The sequence below is a fragment of the Rutidosis leptorrhynchoides genome, chromosome 1 (genome assembly GCF_046630445.1).
Source record: "Rutidosis leptorrhynchoides isolate AG116_Rl617_1_P2 chromosome 1, CSIRO_AGI_Rlap_v1, whole genome shotgun sequence".
Classification (NCBI taxonomy): Eukaryota; Viridiplantae; Streptophyta; class Magnoliopsida; order Asterales; family Asteraceae; genus Rutidosis; species Rutidosis leptorrhynchoides.
The window spans coordinates 60,570,622-60,589,426 of NC_092333.1; the positions used below are offsets into that span (position 1 = coordinate 60,570,622).

The 18,805-nt window shown below is 36.4% G+C and overlaps 1 protein-coding gene across 2 annotated transcripts; it reads left to right on the forward strand.

Moving 5' to 3' along the window:
* The first annotated feature begins 770 nt into the window (after positions 1 to 770).
* On the forward strand, positions 771 to 13,436 carry LOC139860373 (AP-5 complex subunit mu). 2 transcript variants are annotated; one of them, XM_071849141.1, is made up of 9 exons: positions 771 to 875; positions 1,034 to 1,156; positions 1,360 to 1,411; positions 1,748 to 2,059; positions 8,799 to 9,082; positions 9,826 to 10,712; positions 12,167 to 12,223; positions 12,335 to 12,382; positions 13,131 to 13,436. In XM_071849141.1, the coding sequence occupies exons 2-9, from the start codon at positions 1,084 to 1,086 to the stop codon at positions 13,200 to 13,202; spliced, it is 1,785 nt and encodes a 594-aa protein (XP_071705242.1). In that variant the 5' UTR covers positions 771 to 875; positions 1,034 to 1,083; the 3' UTR covers positions 13,203 to 13,436. The 2 variants fall into 2 exon arrangements, with proteins under 2 accessions (XP_071705242.1, XP_071705239.1); XM_071849138.1 differs by lacking the exon at positions 1,360 to 1,411 and having other exon boundaries at positions 777 to 875.
* The last annotated feature ends 5,369 nt before the right edge of the window (positions 13,437 to 18,805 follow it).

The following is an 18,805-nucleotide window of genomic DNA, read 5'->3' on the forward strand; positions in this document are numbered from 1 at the left end:
ATACAATGTTAGCTTTTTTAAGAGAATACATGTACACAAACAAAATATTATACTGTTGTGATCCTGGAAAAGCTAATTATACGGTTAAGGTAATTCAGGTATTAGGTTGTAATAAGGGGATAGAAGATATTTGTTTCAGTTGAACTATTTTATTACTGCGAATATGACAATTATGTATCCTTTGGATGGTGGTAGCTATTTTTTTCATCCTACTTATTTCTTTTTTTTTTCCTACCTGCACCCGAGTAGACGTCTCAAGTTATTGTTATAGAACTGATATTGCAAAATATTGCGTTAACCCCATTCCAATGATTTAATTCATCAAAGGATATTGATGGAGCCTCAGATTTGTGTTCTAAATCAACATATTTAGTTGATTCGGATGACATTTTTACGTTTTTCTGAAAAGATGTTTGTAGGTTCAAGCTGTAAGCGTTTGAAGTTTTTTGAAAAGATGTTTCATGTTCGATTCCCGTCAGCTTCAACTCTTTGGATGTCCTTGATCTTCCGTATAAAAAAAAAAAAAAAAAAAATTTTGTAACTACAGTTTCTTTCTACTTCGAAGTTGTTTGTGATATGACTGAAATTAAAAAGATAGAGGTTGACTCTTTACCATTTTTGAAAGTACATACCTTTCGATCAAAATGAAGAAAATGATTCTTGAGGGACTAAAATTGTTCACTAAAGATAGATTAAGGTCAGTTTATGACACACTCGACATTTTATAAAAATAAACAACCCCAAATCCTTCCATTTTCAACGCATTTTAACGAACACCAGAATTTAACGATGCCTTGTACTAGTAGTATCAATACCAGTTGCAGCATTCGAGCTCTTTGGATCCTCAACAATCAAGACGTCGTCGTTTACTCTCGGTAATTCAAATCAATCATTAACTCACTTCATTCCTAGGGTTTCTTATTCGGTTTATATCAACATATCCAATTTCTTCGTTTTACTTATGTATATGTATTCTAGGTTAAATCACGAATTGTATAATTAACGTTATCCTTTTGTTGTTGAAATTGATCAGGAGGTTTCCGGTTGTTGAGAGACGCTGGACTGTTGCTTGTAAGAGATCAAATGAGAATTTGCTGTCATCATCTCTTCCATCGGATTCAGAACTTGCTGCTGCGTTTGCGGATCGAAAAAAGAGGTTTCTGTACTCTGCGGTTTTCTTATGCAGTTGTTCTACTTTTCGTTTAAATTTTATGCATTGTTTCAAGTGAATTTGTCTCATATATGAACTGCTATTTAATTATGGATAGTGTACTTCAATTTAGATGCTGTGACAGAGATCTCACAACAGAAATAGTAACGAAATACACTTATACTAACATATACACAAATATAGTGAAGGTTCATATGAGATTAAAGTGACGAGAATCATTGAGAACCATATGTATACACGGTTGGTTGACTAGTTCATTTCTTAAAAATTTCATCCATGTTTTTCGTTTCTCGATTTTTATTCATTTCTAACAATGCACAAGTGTCTCTCTAGACATATTTGAGATGTATGAATTGAATCTAGTGATACTTTTGACTGTATGAATGAATATGTCGTGTTCTTTCCGTTCTTATTTTGAAGTGTTCTTATTGGAATCTTACTATTTATATATGTGTTTATGTGTCTATAGCTATCAATAGGACACCATTAAGTTGTTGAATTCAAATAAACACATACGGATATATGATACTGTGAGCTGTTGTTAGAAGCAGCTAACTGATTTAGTGTGCAATGTAGGGAAGGATCTGCTCGAGGGCATGGAATACGGGTCAAACAGTCAATTGAAGGATCAGATTCATGGGTTGATGATCCAATAATGCGCCATATTGTTAGTGTTCATGTTAAGAAAGAAGAAAATGGGGAAGATCATACATTTTGGCCACTCATCTTGCATGCCAGAGGACAATATTACATTCTTGTACTGCCCTTGGTTGAACCCAGTCATTTGAAATCATACAACGCTATACGTAATAGGTCCGATTGCGGCAACGGTGTTGGAGTTGAAGGGAATTTGTCTTCCATTTTGCTTCAACTTCCTTGCATCACAGGGTATGGTAAGTTCTTTGCGAGTATAATTAGTGGTTGCACATTTTTGTGTTTGTAGCTCCCAATTTTGTTGTAATATAACTAATTTAATCTATCATTGCGCTGATTACTTCTTTTTTAAACTCCATGGACGTGAATTGTTTGCTTCTTTTTGTAACTTCTTTAAGATATATAATATCTATATGTATGATGATTATGATTAAGTCCTAGTTATTGAGAATGAGAGAGAGAATGAGAGGGCAATTTAGAGAGAGATTTCCGGCAAGGTTTTTCGAGCGTTTTCAGGCGAGATCAAACACGAGAGATGTGAGGACTTTCCATTCAAGGGGCACGATTAGAGATAGGGTTTTCTACAAGGATAGCTCTGAGGGCAACTTTTCGAGGGTTAACTCAAATCGATGGACATCTTACATGTGCTTTAAATTTCCTGAAAGCTGGGAAGTGGTGGATCTATGGAGATTATTCAAACAATATGGAGCTTTAAGAGATGTATACATGGCAAGAAAGAGACTCAGAAACAGACTACGGTTCGCTTTCATCAGATTCGAACAAGTTCATGATAAAGACAGGCTATTACAAGTACTATCAAATATCAGAATCAAGGGTGAAACGTTATGCGTGTTCAGGGCAAATCAAAGATCGGAACAAAAGCAACATGGCAGCAGAACAAACTATGAAGAATCAAAAGACTGGAGTTATAAGGACGAAAGACATGGCAGATGGAGTAATAATGCTGGAAGAGATGAAAGGTACTACGATGAAGTGGTCAGAGGAAAGCATTCGGAGGATCTTAGAACTAAACTTTCGAGTAAGAAGAAGGAAGATGGGAAACAAACTGTTGATCTTAGGGATAAATTAAGAAGTAAAAAAGTTGAAGCCGAAAGGGATGACCTGAGATCTAAGCTAAGTATTAAAAAAGATTTGGGTGGTGAAGATGGTAGAGGTACTCCTATGGATGGTAAAAAAGATACAACTAGAGGGGACAGTGGAGGAGACACAAGACATGGTCAGTACAAAAATAATCAGCAAGAGAAAGGTATTGAAGATGGAAAATTAGTTGATATTATAGATATATCACCTAATGCTTACCTCTTCGGTAAAACATTAATTGGTACAATCAGAGAATATGTTTTATTGGATCAAATTGAAGCTCTATGCAAGGTGGAAAACTTTGGGGTCAAAAGTGTTAAGTACTTGGGAGATTTGGAGATCATGCTCATAATGGATTCGGAGAAATCGGCAGCAAATGTCATAAACAATAAAGATCATACTATTACAAATTGGTTTACAAAGTTAATCTTGTGGGATGAGGGATACTGGCATAGAAAGAGGCTTGTATGGATCAATGTAAAGGGTGTTCCAGCTACTTGCTGGATGAAGAGCACTTTCGAATTGGCTGCCAATCGCTGGGGCGAAGTGATGAGAATGGAGAATTGCGAAATCTTAGAAGATGAAAATCAAAACTTAGTGGTTGGAAGAATACTTATTAGGACTGAAAGTGAAGTGATGATTGATGGATATGTAAAAATGGGTCATGAAAATAAAACCTTTTTCGTTCATGTAATTGAAGACACAACTGACATAGTAGGTATTGAATGGAAAAGGAGAATGGCACAAATATTTCAAGTGATTGGGAAGAAGCTGTAGATGATCAAAGAGATGAAAATGTGCGTGATGATGAATCTGATGATGAAGACGATAATTTTTCGGATGATTCTATGGAGTTTATTAATGATACATTCGATGTTCATGATTCTCCCCTGGCCAAAGAAAAGAATGGGGGTAAGACTCAAGAATATGCCGATGACAATATCGGAGATAATACTCCGGCCGATGATGCTCCGGTCGGCGAGAATGGTGGTAACGGTTTAATCCTTGAAGACCAACAGTCAACTTGTTCAGTGGGAGACAAACAAACAAAAGCGCATTGGAAAGAGGAGACTTTTATTGATAAAATGGGAAACATAGATAATGATGTTAATGGCAATGATAACGTGAATTCAGAAAAGGTTGCGCATGATTCAAGTTATAATATCGAGGGTAACACTTTTGATTTTAATAGGGTGGTAGAGGACACGGTCGGGTCAAACAGGCCTAACTCAAATTATTCAGAGGAAAATGCGGGGTTAGAAAGGATTGGGCCTAATGACGCTAGTGGGCTAGAAGGTACAGGACATAATGGGACTGTAGGTACAAGACAAAATGATATTGGGCTGGTTGAAGCAAAAAATGTTGAATTAGATGGACCTGAAAACGATGGGCTTAAAAACGATAGGCCTGGAAAAGAGAAACAATATGTTGGGCCTAAAAATAAATCACCCATGTGTGGTTTCATGAATGAACCAAATAACGACAGTTCAATAAACAATGGGATCAAGAGGAGCAAAGCTGTTTCGACACCTAAACCTAAAGGTAAAGATAATTAAAGCCAATCAAGATCACTAGAGAAGGAGAATTATTGGAAAGCGGTCGGTAACTGGCGTGCATCATCAAAAATAAGATACGCGAAATCGATTGCTAGAACCCCTCATGCCAAACGCAAAGGAATCACCCGGGACAAGGGCATTGAAATCGAAATCAAGAAATCAAAAAATACAAAATCAAGCACTTCAAGACAAAATATTGGAGGTAAATCAAATTCACACTCCGAATTCGAAAAAAAAAACCCGGAACATGAAAAGAAATCAAAAAGTTCAAAGAAAAATTGTAGCTCTTCCAGCAGCTCGCTTGGAAATGACGATCTTAAAAAGTTTGGAGAAGAATTGGGGCTGCGCTGGCCTGGCCAAGGAAATCAATAAGGTAATGTTTTTTTATCGTTTTCGAACTTCTTCTCTATCCATGAAGATTATGTCGTTAAATGTGCGTAGTTTGAATCAAGAAGGGAATTTCGGGTGGGTTAAAAGCCTGTGTTTTTCTGAGAGGCCGAACATCGCTGTGTTTCAAGAAACAAAATGTCACGAGATTAATTCGATTTGGTTAGAGCGGTTGTGGGGATCCTGTAATTTTGACTTTATTCAGAAGCCAATGGCGGGTAAATCAGGGGGCCTGCTCACTATTTGGGATTGTAGCTGTTTTGAGGTTTTTGATCAGATCATTGAAGAATTCTTTATTGTGATAAAAGGAAAATGGAAAGGATCGGGTCGTGAATCAACAATTGTGAATGTATATGGGCCGCATAATGATAGAGATAAAAATAGATTGTGGTGTTTGTTGGAAGGGTTGATTTCTAGTATTGACACAGCGTGGGTCATATGTGGGGATTTCAACGAGGTTCGAGACCAAACTGAGAGATTCAATAGTGTTTTTCATGAATATAGAGCGGTTGGTTTTAACAATTTTATTGAGAACACTGGTCTCATTGATGTTCCTTTAGGGGGTCGCAAGTTTACGAGATTGAGTGAAGATGGGTTTAAATTTAGTAAGTTAGATAGATTCTTGGTTTCAGAGAAATTTCTTCATCTCTGGAACGATCTCTCATCGGTGGCTTTAGAAAGAAAATGGTCGGATCACTGTCCAATCATTTTGCGCGATAATTTTCATGACTTTGGCCCTAAACCTTTTAGGGTGTTCGATGAGTGGTTTAGTATGGAAGGAGCAGAAGATGTGGTTATTGAAGCGTGGAACTCAAAAGTAGAAGGGAATAGATTAGACTGTGTTTTCCGAAATAAGCTGAAGAACGTAAAATTTGCTCTAAGAAATTGGAGCAAAGACAAGTTTGGTAAGATTGACAAAGAGCTTGCTGAACAAGAATCTGCTGCTGTAAAGTGGGAATTAGAAGCTGAAAAAAGATCTCTTTCTGAGTCTGAACTGGCAGCATGGAAAGAGGCGAGAAAACAGTGGTTTGAATTAGAAAAAGTCAAGGCGGGTATGGTGAGACAAAAAGCGAGAATCAAATGGATCACCGAGGGAGATGAAAATTCTAAATACTTTCACTCGATAATTAAAAGAAGACAAGCGAAAAACAATATTAGAGGCATAACAGTAAGTGGGGAATGGGTGGAAGATCCGGTAGTAATAAAGGATGAGGTGTTTAGATATTTCAAGAAACGTTTTGATGATGAGCAGAATGTCAATCCTGTCATCGATAATTTGGTAACTTGTAGGTTGTCGGATGATGAGGTTTTAGCACTTGATGCTCACTTTAATGAAGACGAAGTGTGGGACGCCATAAAAGATTGCGGAAGTTCAAAAGCGCCGGGCCCGGATGGTTTTAATTTCAAGAAGTTTTGGTGGTTATTAAAAGACGATCTAATGAAGGCTGTTCGTTGGTTTTGGCAGCGGGAGGAAATTTCTTTGGGATGTAACTCTTCGTTCATATCCTTAATCCCTAAGAAGTCTGATCCTTTATGTCTTGGAGATTTTCGACCGATTAGTTTAATAGGTAGCTATTATAAAATTGTAGCTAAACTATTATCTAATCGGCTAAGGAAAGTAGTTCCGAACCTTATTGGGGAGGAGCAAAGCGCTTTCATGAAGGGTCGTTATATTCTAGATGGAGCGTTGGTTGCAAACGAAACGATCGAATATTTGAGAAACAAAAAAGAAAGGAGCATAATATTTAAAGTGGACTTTGAAAAGGCATTTGATAATCTTCGGTGGGACTTCTTATTCGATGTGATGAATCATATGGGCTTTAGCCAAAAATGGAGAAATTGGATATGCGCGTGTTTAAAGTCGGCCACGGTTTCGGTTCTAGTCAATGGCTCTCCAACAAATGAATTCCCGTTAAAAAAAGGTGTTAGACAAGGTGACCCATTATCTCCGTTTCTCTTCATAATTGCAACGGAAGGGCTCAGCTTTCTCACGAAAATGGCAATCGAAAAGAATTTGTACCAAGGTGTCAATGTGGGTTCGGACAACGTTTTGGTATCTCACTTGCAATATGCAGATGATACTATGTTTTTCGGGAAATGGAGTCGAAGAAACGCTCAAAATCTTATAAATATTCTCAAATGCTTCGAGTTGGTTTCAGGGCTCAAAATCAATTATCATAAAAGCAACATTTTTGGAATTGGAGTAAATAAGACGGACACTATATCCATGGCTGACAGTCTCGGGTGTAAGATGGGTGAGTTTCCGTTTACTTACCTAGGATTACCAATGGGGACAAAAATGAATAGAATGAAGGACTGGCAACCGGTCATCGAGAATTTCAAGAAAAGGCTCTCGGAGTGGAAAGCACGTAATTTGTCTTTCGGTGGTAGATTAACTTTAGTAAAGTCGGTTCTCAATAGCTTGCCCTTGTATTATTTCTCGCTCTATCGTGCTCCCGTGTGTGTGTTAAAAGTGCTTGAGAGATTGAGACGAAATTTTTTTTGGGGCGGGTCGGGTGATAACTACAAATTGGCTTGGGTTAAGTGGGAAAAATTGCTTGTTCCTTATGATTCGGGGGGGTTAAATATCGGGTCTCTTCAGGGTAAAAATATGGCATTGCTTGGCAAATGGTGGTGGCGTTTTCTTACCGAAAACAACTCCTTTTGGGTGAAAATTATCTCAAGTATCCATGGGTCAAATGGGGGACTGTTTTCTATGCATGATCCCATTCGGTCTAAGGGTACTACTTGGCATAAAATTCTTGTAACAGGTCAGGAAATAGATCGTGCAGGCATCTGTTTTACAAAGTCCTTTTCCAAGTGTATTGGGGATGGCTCGAGCACACTATTCTGGGATCATCCTTGGCTTCATGGGATAATATTGAAGGATAAATTTCGAAGATTGTTCAGGCAAGAAACTGTGAAAGACGTTCGGGTATGTGATCGTGTTCAATGGACTGGTAACAGTTTGAGGCAAACTTGGAGCTGGAACAGGAATCTGTTTGGAAGGGAACTCGGGGAGCTGCAAGAAATTACTAACATGGTTGACTCTCTGACAAAATATGACAGGACAGAAGACGTTTGGGAATGGAACCTTTCGAGCAAACATTCTTTCACAACAAAAGAGCTTACCAAATTAGTCGACAATAAGCTGCTGACTCAATTTTTTTGCAACTTGAAGACAAATCGTAACGCGTTGATCCCGAAAAAAGTAGTGATTTTCAATTGGCGTGCAGCTCTCAAGAGACTTCCGGTAAGACTAGAGCTTGATAAAAGAGATGTGGATCTTGACTCGGTAAGATGTCCATTGTGCAACGAGGGTTTAGAATCGGTTGATCATAGTTTATGGGATTGTAAAGACGCGAAAGAGGTGTGGGGCAGGATTTATAAATGGTGGAATAACGACAACCTTCAAAATAACTCTTTCGAGGATATTTTTAAAAGAAATTTTATCGGGGCAAAATCTTCGTTAGGTCATCAAATTTGGCAAGCGGTAAAGTTCACTACTAGCTACCTAATTTGGAAGAATCGAAATTCGATGGTTTTCAACAAGAAAAAATGGAATGGTCCGATTGCGCTAAACGAGATTCAAGTGAGAAGTTTTGATTGGATTTCAAGACGTTTTCGCAACAAAAAAATCGATTGGCTCATGTGGCTTACGAATCCTAGCACTTATGGGGAGTTGTAGCTTGTTTATAGTTGTTCCGCTGCTAGCTCTGCAGCCTTTTTTTTCTTTAGTTTTCTTCTCTGTTCCTCATTTGTGCTTTGGTTTTTGTTGGTGTTGGTAGGAGTCATTTTGTGCTCCTGTTGTACTCTGGTTTTCTAGTTTATTTTTATATAGTTTTTTTGGCTTGCTTTTCAAAAAAAATATAATATCTATATGTGTATCTTCCTATTCAACTTAAGACGGTTTGATTTTTTCTGTACAGGGCATTCATGGTGGCCCATGTCCTAGGTGACATAATTACATCAGATCACCCAGAGCCTGAAGTAGTTGTAACCGCAGGACCTTCAGTTGGAGGCTTATTAGATTCCCTAACTGGAAGTATAGGCATTTCAGCAAGACCAAAACCGGTAGCAGCACCAGTTGCTGCTTCCACCAATTCCAGCACTATTGCTGGCGGTTCTGGTGCATCAGATGGTCCAAAGATTGGCTCAAGAAACCCCGATAAAGACACACTACGGAGTTTCATCAGTACTGCAATGCCCTTTGGTATAGTAAACTTCAGTATATAAATACTTAATTTTTTTTAGATGCAAATCTGCTGTGCATATTTTACGTTTCGTGTTCTTTTTGTCCCTTTTCTAATAGTAAGAGAACAAGATATACTAGTCATGACACTAGAAAACAACCTCAACTCTGTAGGAAGTTGAGGATAAAGTTATACAAAAATAATGAATGAGTCTGATAAGCGAAACATGTTTAATTTTTGAATCTAAGAGAGGTTTGAACTCTACTTCTTATGCTGAGGGTGTGCTTGGTTCAAATAGATGTATGGAAATGGGAATATAGTGGAATACTATAGGATAATACTTAATACTTGTTATTAAATATATTTAAATATATGATTTAAAGCTTTAAAAAATAAGAAAGCAAAAAGTACATGTCAAATAATTGTGAGAAGAATAGCAGGGATAAAATTAGTTAGCTTCACCCAAAGGAGTCAAATTCACCCTAAGTGTATTTCTTAATACATACAACCTCTAAATTGCTATTATTTTGAAGTGTGTCATGTGTGTGTGTTGTTTATTGCAAATCATTACTAGCATATAAGGTTATCAAAATTAAAGAATAGATAACATATTGTTTGTGGGTCAACTTGACCCTTGCCCGGCCCTTTTTGACGTCTACTAGGTAATGAATCATGTTTGTGGGTTAACTTGACCCATACCCTCCCTGCACATCTTTCTGGCATGTGGGATTAATTAATTATCTGCTACTTCTCTTCCATATAGGCACTCCAATCGATCTAAGCTACTCCAACATTTCTGCTGTTAGAACTAATGGCTTCTCGCCAGGTGACACCCCACTCGTAGACAGCAAACAACCTGCTTGGAAACCATATCTTTACAAAGGAAAACAACGACTGTTATTTACAATTCACGAGATTGTTAATGCTGCAATGTATGACCGTGACGAAATTCCCGATAGCTTATCAGTATCAGGGCAAGTTAACTGCCGGGCAGAATTGGAAGGACTGCCTGATGTCCTGTTTCCACTAACCGGATTAGACAGTAAACGTGTCGAGATATTATCATTTCACCCTTGTGCTCAATTTCCCGAACAAGGTGGAGATAAACAGACAATAATGTTTTCACCGCCACTTGGAAATTTTGTATTGTTAAGGTATCAAGCACCTTGTTCTTTAGGTGTTCCAATCAAGGGATTTTACCAGCTTTCAATGGTGTCTGAAAATGAAGGGGCTTTTTTGTTTAAGTTATCTATAATGGAGGGTTATAAGTCTCCGTTAACAATGGAGTTTTGTACTGTTAATATGCCGTTTCCTAGAAGAAAGGTGGTTTCTTTTGAAGGGACGCCTTCTACTGGAACTGTTTCTCATACCGAGCATTCAGTTGAATGGAAAATTATACCGATCGGTCGAGGAGTTGTTGGTAAGTGTATTGAAGCAACGTTTCCGGGAACTGTCCGGTTTGGTCCATGGAAAAGTCAGAGGTCCGTCAACTCCGGGTCTGTTCAAGGTGATGAAGATAGTGATACGGAAATAGAGGCGGCAAATAATATGGTGAATGTGGATGAGTACTTGATGGATAAAATGAATAAGGATCTTCCAGCTGTTGATTTAGAAGAGCCCTTTTGTTGGCACGCATACAACTATGCCAAGGTATGCATTTCTTCTCCTTTTTTAGTTTTTTACACTTTATAGATTACAGATTTCGATAGAGAAACCAACTGATGGTTTTGATACCTTCAGATAGAATAAGTATCACATATCTGATGCTCAACTGATGGTTTTGATACCTTCAAATAGAATAAGTAAGAAATAAAAGCTTGCCTCATAGGTATTCTAGAGAAGTCTAATTTGATCAAGACTAAATATATATTTTTTAGACAAAATTGTCCAAATCGTCCATGTGTTTATGGTTTTTTGCCCAAATCGTCCCTGTGTTAACAAAACTGCATAAATCATCCTTAAAAGCCAAATAACTTCCCAAATTAGTCCCTGCCTTAAACTTTGTTAAATTCTCTGTTAGTCAAAAATATAACATTGGTCCCTGAAGTTTCATAAAAGATTGCAACAAAGATCCTCTTCATCATCTTCAAGATGAAGCTTTAGTGATAGCTTAAAAATCAATTAAATTTAGTAGAGAACTAGTTGATTAATTTATCGGGCAGTATAACTTTAAATTAATAATTAATAATTAATAATTAATAATTAATAATTAATAATTGAACATGATTTCGTCTTAATTTGAAGTCTTATTAGACCCTTAATCAGCTTACATGTTTGTAGATATAATAAAACTCAACCGGTATGTACTTGTCAGTTAACTTCTAAATAACTGGTTTATATCTTTATATTTATCTTGTAACGAACTGAATTGAAGTAGAAGCACTGCTTAATCTGAACCTGCATCATATAATTCAGCCCATCTAATATGCACTCTTACATAGTTCACGTGAATCAAAGTTTAGGGATAAACAAAAATCATCATTAATACTCTCATTACAAAAATACATGTAACTTGAGTGAGAAATAGCAGAAGCAAAATACCCCAAATGTCATAGCACCAAATCTCTTGTTAACCTATAATAATTCAGCCTGTTTAGGGCTTTATTACCGTCCTTGTTCACTGATTCTAATAGATGTTCACTAACGGAGATTTTGACAGAAGTTAAGTCAGGGATTGATTTGGGACATTATTTGGCATTTAAGGTTGATTTATGCAGTTTTGTTAACACAGGGATGATATGGGCAAAAAACCATAAACACAGGGACGATTGGGCAATTTTGTCTATTTTTTTATGTACAAAACAAAGGACGGACTTATATATTGCTTTAAAAATCACTAATCAACCTGCACGTGACAAATCTGAAATGCCCCATAGCCAAGTTTCTTGATCAAATATTTTGTGGGAAGGCACACACTATTTCTTGAACTCAAGGGAAATAAAATCATAACATGATAGTCATACATTAAACCAGTCACATCAACTCTCAAATGGGATGCAAACATCACCTTACGTGCTTCAATTTGGATATAAATTGACCCTTGAGTACATTAAACTTTATAGTTTGTTGTGCTACAGAGTACTAAAAGTAAATTTCTGACACAGGTTTCTTTCAAGATGGCGGGTTCATCTCTATCAGGCATGACCGTAGATCCTAAATCTGTGAGTCTACTCCCGTGTTATTGTATAAAAATTCTAAAGCAAGGGTTTCGATCTTTCTTGTATCTTAATCTTGCGAGTTTGTGAAAATCCTTGTGACAAATTGCTATGCAGATAAACATCTTTCCGTCTGTCAAGGTTCCTGTTGATTACTCAACCCAGGTCACTTTCTTTCTCTAATGGCTCTACATTGTGAAAGTTATATATATATATATATATATATATATATATATATATATATATATATAATGGGGAAGTAACCAATCGGGGTGAAGCAAATTTTTTTTTTTTTCGCTTTTTTTGGAATTTTTTTTTCCGGCATCAAGATCACACAAAAATATGAACATTTAGAAGATAAACATTCAAGATAATATTGTTCGTGAAGAATATGAACGTTTTTTTTTTCATGTTTTGTGAAGTAAAATTTAGCCCGATTTAGAGTTTAGGGTTTAGGGTTTGGTCATAAACCCAAAACACCAAACCCTAAACTCTAAACCGTTCGTGTTAAACCCTAAATCTAAACCCTAAATTTCTAAACCCTAATATCTAAACCCTATAAACCCTAATATCTAAACCCCAATAGCTAAAACCTCAACATACGCTCGAAAAACACGATAATTGTTATATATTACTTCTTCGAGCGTTTTCCCGCCAAAATAAAAACATTTATCACAAAGTGTCTTTACTAAATGTTCATATTTTCATCCCATCTATAATGTTCGTTAACAAAGTTTTTTCAAAAAACGAAAAAAAAAAGTTTTTGCTCCCCCCGATTGGTTACTTCCCTCTTGATCCTACCACTACATATATATATATATATATATATATATATATAAAACTGTTGAAGCTTGTCGCTCTTTGAATGCTTTTCTTTCATTAGCTAATAGTAAATATCTTCATTTGGTGACAGGTCCACTCGGGGGATTATATTTTGTGGAATACTTTAGGAAAATGCCCCGTTGCCGCTACACCAAAAGGCTGACTAAAAAAAACATCAAACTTGACAAGTGCCCTCATCCTTCTAATATATATATATTAGTGTGAGGTGAGTTTAACCAGTGCCTTTTCAGGTGCACGTTTTCCTATCGTTGTTTATGGATGTGGGGGTATGATTCGAACCTGATACAAGCTGTGTGCTACATGTATCTGTTTCTTTTACATATGTGCATATTTTTCTCTACGTTTATGCCAACGTTTTATTTGATACGTTTGAGAATTCCGTGGTTGGTTACACTAAAATTTTCTAGTACTCATCAAACTAACCAAATCTTCTATCTGGAAAAAAGTGATCTAATGATGGATCAACCATTTTACCTTCTCATCATCCTGCTCTCCTCGTATATGATATAGACGGTAGTCTCTTTTGATAAAACCATAAACATAAAAGAAACGGGAAAAATTCCCTCAACTATATCTGGATTATCATGAAGCTCTTTGATGATACGCATTTCCATTCCGTATCAAATACACCTTATTCGTATAAGATTTTGGTATTTTATAAAGTAAAATAGACGATGAAAGAATCACAAATAAGAACCAGCACCGTATAGAAGCACAATCAGGGAAGGATAGAAGATTGCAAGGAAACAATAACCGGCACCATGACCAATTGCCGGGTAAAGAACACCGGATACAAGTTTTGGCATATAAACCGTGTAGTAGATATCCGGATAAAGAACATCAGGAACACTTAGATAGTTTAGGCTGTGATCGTATGTAACCCCTTCAACTTGGTTAAGTGTGTAGGTTACCCGGTAGTCTGCACACGGACAACAAAATACTTAAACAATGGCACACGAGTGGAGCGTCTGTGCCACGTCAGCCTATAAATTCAGGAAAGTTTGTTACGCCAGTTTGTTACGATCATGAAAGGAACAAGTGTCACGTCATCGATCCCTCTAACAAACTTTCTCGCCTGACTCCTTGGGTCACTCATTCAGACAACACAGTCATCTTTACAATATGACTCAAAATTAAACCAGACATTACAGTTTTACGATCGAGTTTGCACGATTGCCGGAGTTAAAACATCCGATTAATCCTATTTTTCCAAATTAAGCACTCGAATCTGATACTAGAATTTTTAGATTTGATCAAATTTTTTTCTTATAGTTGACGCTGTAGTATATGACCTAATGGGATATAACGATCGTCACTCGAATGAAGCTTGATGACCTGTTAATGAAATTCGAACATACTTTGCGATTGTGACCATGCCTATCACACAGACCAAGTAAATGGACATTTGGATTACCTTCCATACTTGTTTTAATACAACCAATACCGAACCCCCCCTAGTAATCAAATCATACTTACGAAAACGTATTTTATAGCAGATCAGCTGTAAATTAAACAGCAGAAAAAACAAATGATTAGATAAGGGAGATTTAAAGTGTAAAGGAGTGGTACATAAAGGTGATCATAAGCATGAGAACATGTTTATGGTGTTAGAGTAATTAAACAAACAAGGTAGTAGAATAATGAATAATGATTGGTGGGGCCGGTTGAATCAGAGTTGGATGGGGAGGGAACATGATGGCCTCCATGTTTATATTTACAAGCCTGAAACTCGGACATTATCACACCTTCTAAAAGATAAAGATCTCCAATCAATTCTCATGTCTTGGAACTGGAACTGGAACTCACACCTTTTAACCAACTTTAATTTGATTGCGTGCTTTCACCCAAATCCATGACACCATCTTTATGTCATCAAATTTTCTATTCTTACACCCCCTTTTAAATTTAATATATTCTTTTTTGCAAAACATATGATATACTGAAGGATGAGATGATGAAGCTTGCGTGGAGCAATCGAGTGATATTCCAATCAAGGCACGAGTACAATCATGTGGTTTGTAACCAATCCCCTTCCTCAGTTTGAAACTATAGGGTGTAGTTTTCGATTTTTTCAGTTTATTCGGTTCGGGTTTGAAGTATTTAATTAGAAGCAAAATAGAAAACGGAAACCGAAGCTGAATCTAATTTCAAAACTGAAAGTCGAAACCGAATTGAAAATCGAATACAAATTCGGGCCGGTTTCGATTAAATTGAATAACCCAAAAATCATAATTAAATCAAAATAATCATAAAAACTCAATTTTAAATTCGACTTTTGATTATAAAAACCAATTTTTCGTCTATATACTAATAATTCACGGAGTAATATATTATTAGTTGAATTTGTATTTGAATTCGGCTTTTGGTTAAATCGAATTCGAAAAAGTAAAAGGAAACCGAAAATCGAATTTAAATTAAAAAATTTAACCGAAAATCTATCGAAAATCGAACCGAATATCGAATTCAAATAAAAAAAACCGAAAATTATCGAAAATCGAATTCAAATTCAGTTTGTATTATTTCGTCTATCATTCGGTTCGGTTTTTTATATTATCGGTTTGAAACCAAATATGAAACACCCATATTTCAAAATATCTTTTTTTTTCTTTCTGTTAATTCGTGATTCTTGAATTAATAACTAATTTATTTTGCTACTTGATATTCAAATTTGGTTGAATAGAACTACAAATAACGATCATAGACCATTTTAAATTCAATATATCTCATGCATAAATAAGAAATAAATAGCAACAAAAATGGCCAAATGTAAGAATTAATGGTAGTATAAAATACAACAAGAGGGAATAGGGAAGGGCTCGAGGAGAAGGGGGAATGAAGTAGAAATGGTTGTGTCGGGAGGCATGACCTTCAACTTTAATCTAACTAATTAACATGTACGTCATGTCTTGTTGATCTCATTATATATGCCACCTATTCGTAATCATTTTCAACCCCCACCACTATTGTTTTAAATTTAGTAAACAAGCAAGCACAATTAACATTTTTGATTGCTTTTAGTTACTCCAAGATAAGAAGTTGTTTTTCATGAGCCGATTAAACGATGAAGCTGAAGATTGTATATCAAGAGCCATCTGAGACAATTGGTTTTACTTTTAGCCAGATCAAAGAATATTATTGTTGAACCCACCTAGTGAAGTAGTGATTAATTGGTTCACCCATTTACACTTGTGTATTGCGATGGGTGGGAAGGTCTCAAGTTCGAGTCTCTTCCCTTAAAAATATTCGTGGGATGTATTTCCTGAAAGCCGAAATGCCCCGGGCAGGTTTTACAGATTCGTATTCAGGACCCAGGTCTGACCCGCCTGTCTCTCTAGATGGTTTAAGGTTCGGTGTAATGTGGTTCGGGTTTCTGTCCAAAAGCGCGTGCGTGCGTGCGTGACAAATGAGAGTATTTAATACTAACGACTTGCCTTCCAAGAAAGAAAAAAAATTTGCCACCTATTGTTGCAACATTTATGAATGAAATTTTAGTTCATAGGACTTTTTTCAAGTGCCTACTAGTGTGATGAGAGAAAATTTGTAAAAGAAAGTTCTTCACAAAATAGAAGATAAAGTACTGTATCATCGTGTAACATCCCGCCTATTTCCGTTTACTTTTCCGTTATACTACTTTAAACTCCGTTATATGTTTATAACATCTCCCGTTAACATGCGTTTCAAATTATCTTGTTTAGGTAATTTAACGCACCCGATTATAACTTGAGGGACTAGTTTCGCCAACAAGACAAAGAGGTGACTAGCTTTGACTAAGTCAACCTTCTTATCTTCTTACTTTTCATTTCTTTCTTCTTTTCTTTCACTACTTACATATTTTCTCTAAATTCTCCATAAAGCAAATCATCATCCATAATAAATCGATCAAGCTTCGAGCCAAACAAATTACATATTTGAACTCCTCGTGATCTCCTCTTCGATTCCATACCAATCTCATTGCATTTGGGTAACTTTCTAAAATCACTAATTTTTGTGTTCTTGAGATTTTTGAGTTACAAGGTTGTTAATTAGTGTCTATGGCTCTAGTCTAACAAGATTATGTGTTTGAATTGCTTGATTTGTTGTTTGGAAGTAACTTGCATGAACTAGCAAAATGGGTGTGTTTAATCTTGAGTTTTAGATGATTAAATGTTGTTAAATGTTATAAATGCATGTATTAAATGTGTTCCTAGTGTTACTAGCTTCATTTTGATGTATAGGTTGCATGAGAAAACTCTAAGAACTTGTTTAGTGATTTTTGGTGGAATTGAGCTAGGGTTTAATGAACTTGAAATGATTATTTGATGCATTGATTGCCATGATTTGTTGTTAGTAAGTTGTTAGTTGTATTGTATGCTCAATTACCTACAAAATGGCATGTCATATGTATGCATTGAATGCCCGAATCATTAAATGTGCATTGGTGAGTTTGAAGCATTAATGTGTGCATTGAATGATCACTTGGTTTGAAAACTCGGTTGTTACAAATGAGGTTTTTATTGATGAATTGTGTTTAGTTGTATTCTACGTCAAAAGAGCTTTCCAACGATATAAGGTGCGAGTCCTAAGTGTTAGCGGTTTGTGTTTTATGCACAAAAAGGTTTTGGATTGAGACTTGAACATTTGGGACTGGCCAGGCACCAGCACCCGGCCTTTGCCGCGGCGCGGCCCCTTCCTGTCGCGGCGCGACATATAAGGGGGCCAGGTTCTGACCTCCTTGTCCCAAATGTGAAAAATGTTTGGCACGTTCTAGACCTCCAATTCACATGCAATTTGTTCTAACATGCTTATATATGAATAATTAGCATAGAAAATTTGTTCGGGACCCGACCCGAACATGTTGACTTTTTCGTTGACTTTGACCGACCAAAGTTTGACTTTTTGTCAAACTTAACCAATTGATTATGCAATCTTTCTAACTTGTTTCTATACATGTATCTTGCATGAAACTTGACTATTTGCTTCACATGCTTCATAATCGAGTCGTATTGAGCCATAGGACTAATTGAACAACTTTGACCCTCCGTGACTATCGTTATTGACACAACCTATTTGTTTAGGTCGAGACTAGCGTTGTCCTTAGCGCACATTACTTGTTGAAGTACTTATTTGCTCTTGCAATCAAAGGTGAGATCATAGTCCCACTTTTACTCTTTTATACTTATATTTGGGATGAGAAAACATAAACGTTTCATTTTACAAAGTGAACACAAGTGCGAAAACAAACATTCTACGTACGAGTTAGAACAAAAAGCCTCAATTCAATTATCATTAGTTACACTTGCAGGGTGTAAGCGAGAACTTATGTTGTGTGGCCATACGGGTTTGACAAACCCTCATTCGGACGGTTCGCTACCGTTAATCGGATGAAATATATTTTCGGGGATAAGTGTATGTTCTGACACTATATTAATGGGGTTTCGTGATAGTTAAGCCTTGATAATTGGGTGCTCGTGATATCAACTTTTAGAATGGTTTATTATTATTTCAACGTGACAACACTTGTGGTTCAACTTACTTACTCATTTACTTACTTACTAAACCTATGATTTCACCAACGTTTTCGTTGACAGATTCTCTATGTTTTTCTCAGGTCCTTGAACTTAAGTGATACATGCTTCCGCTCATACTTTTGATACTTGCATTGGATGTCGAGTATACTTGCATACGTGGAGCGTCTTTTTGGCTACTTTAAACTATGTCGCACGTGTTTCATATGAACTATAACTTTTGATATGTACTTGTCTTGGG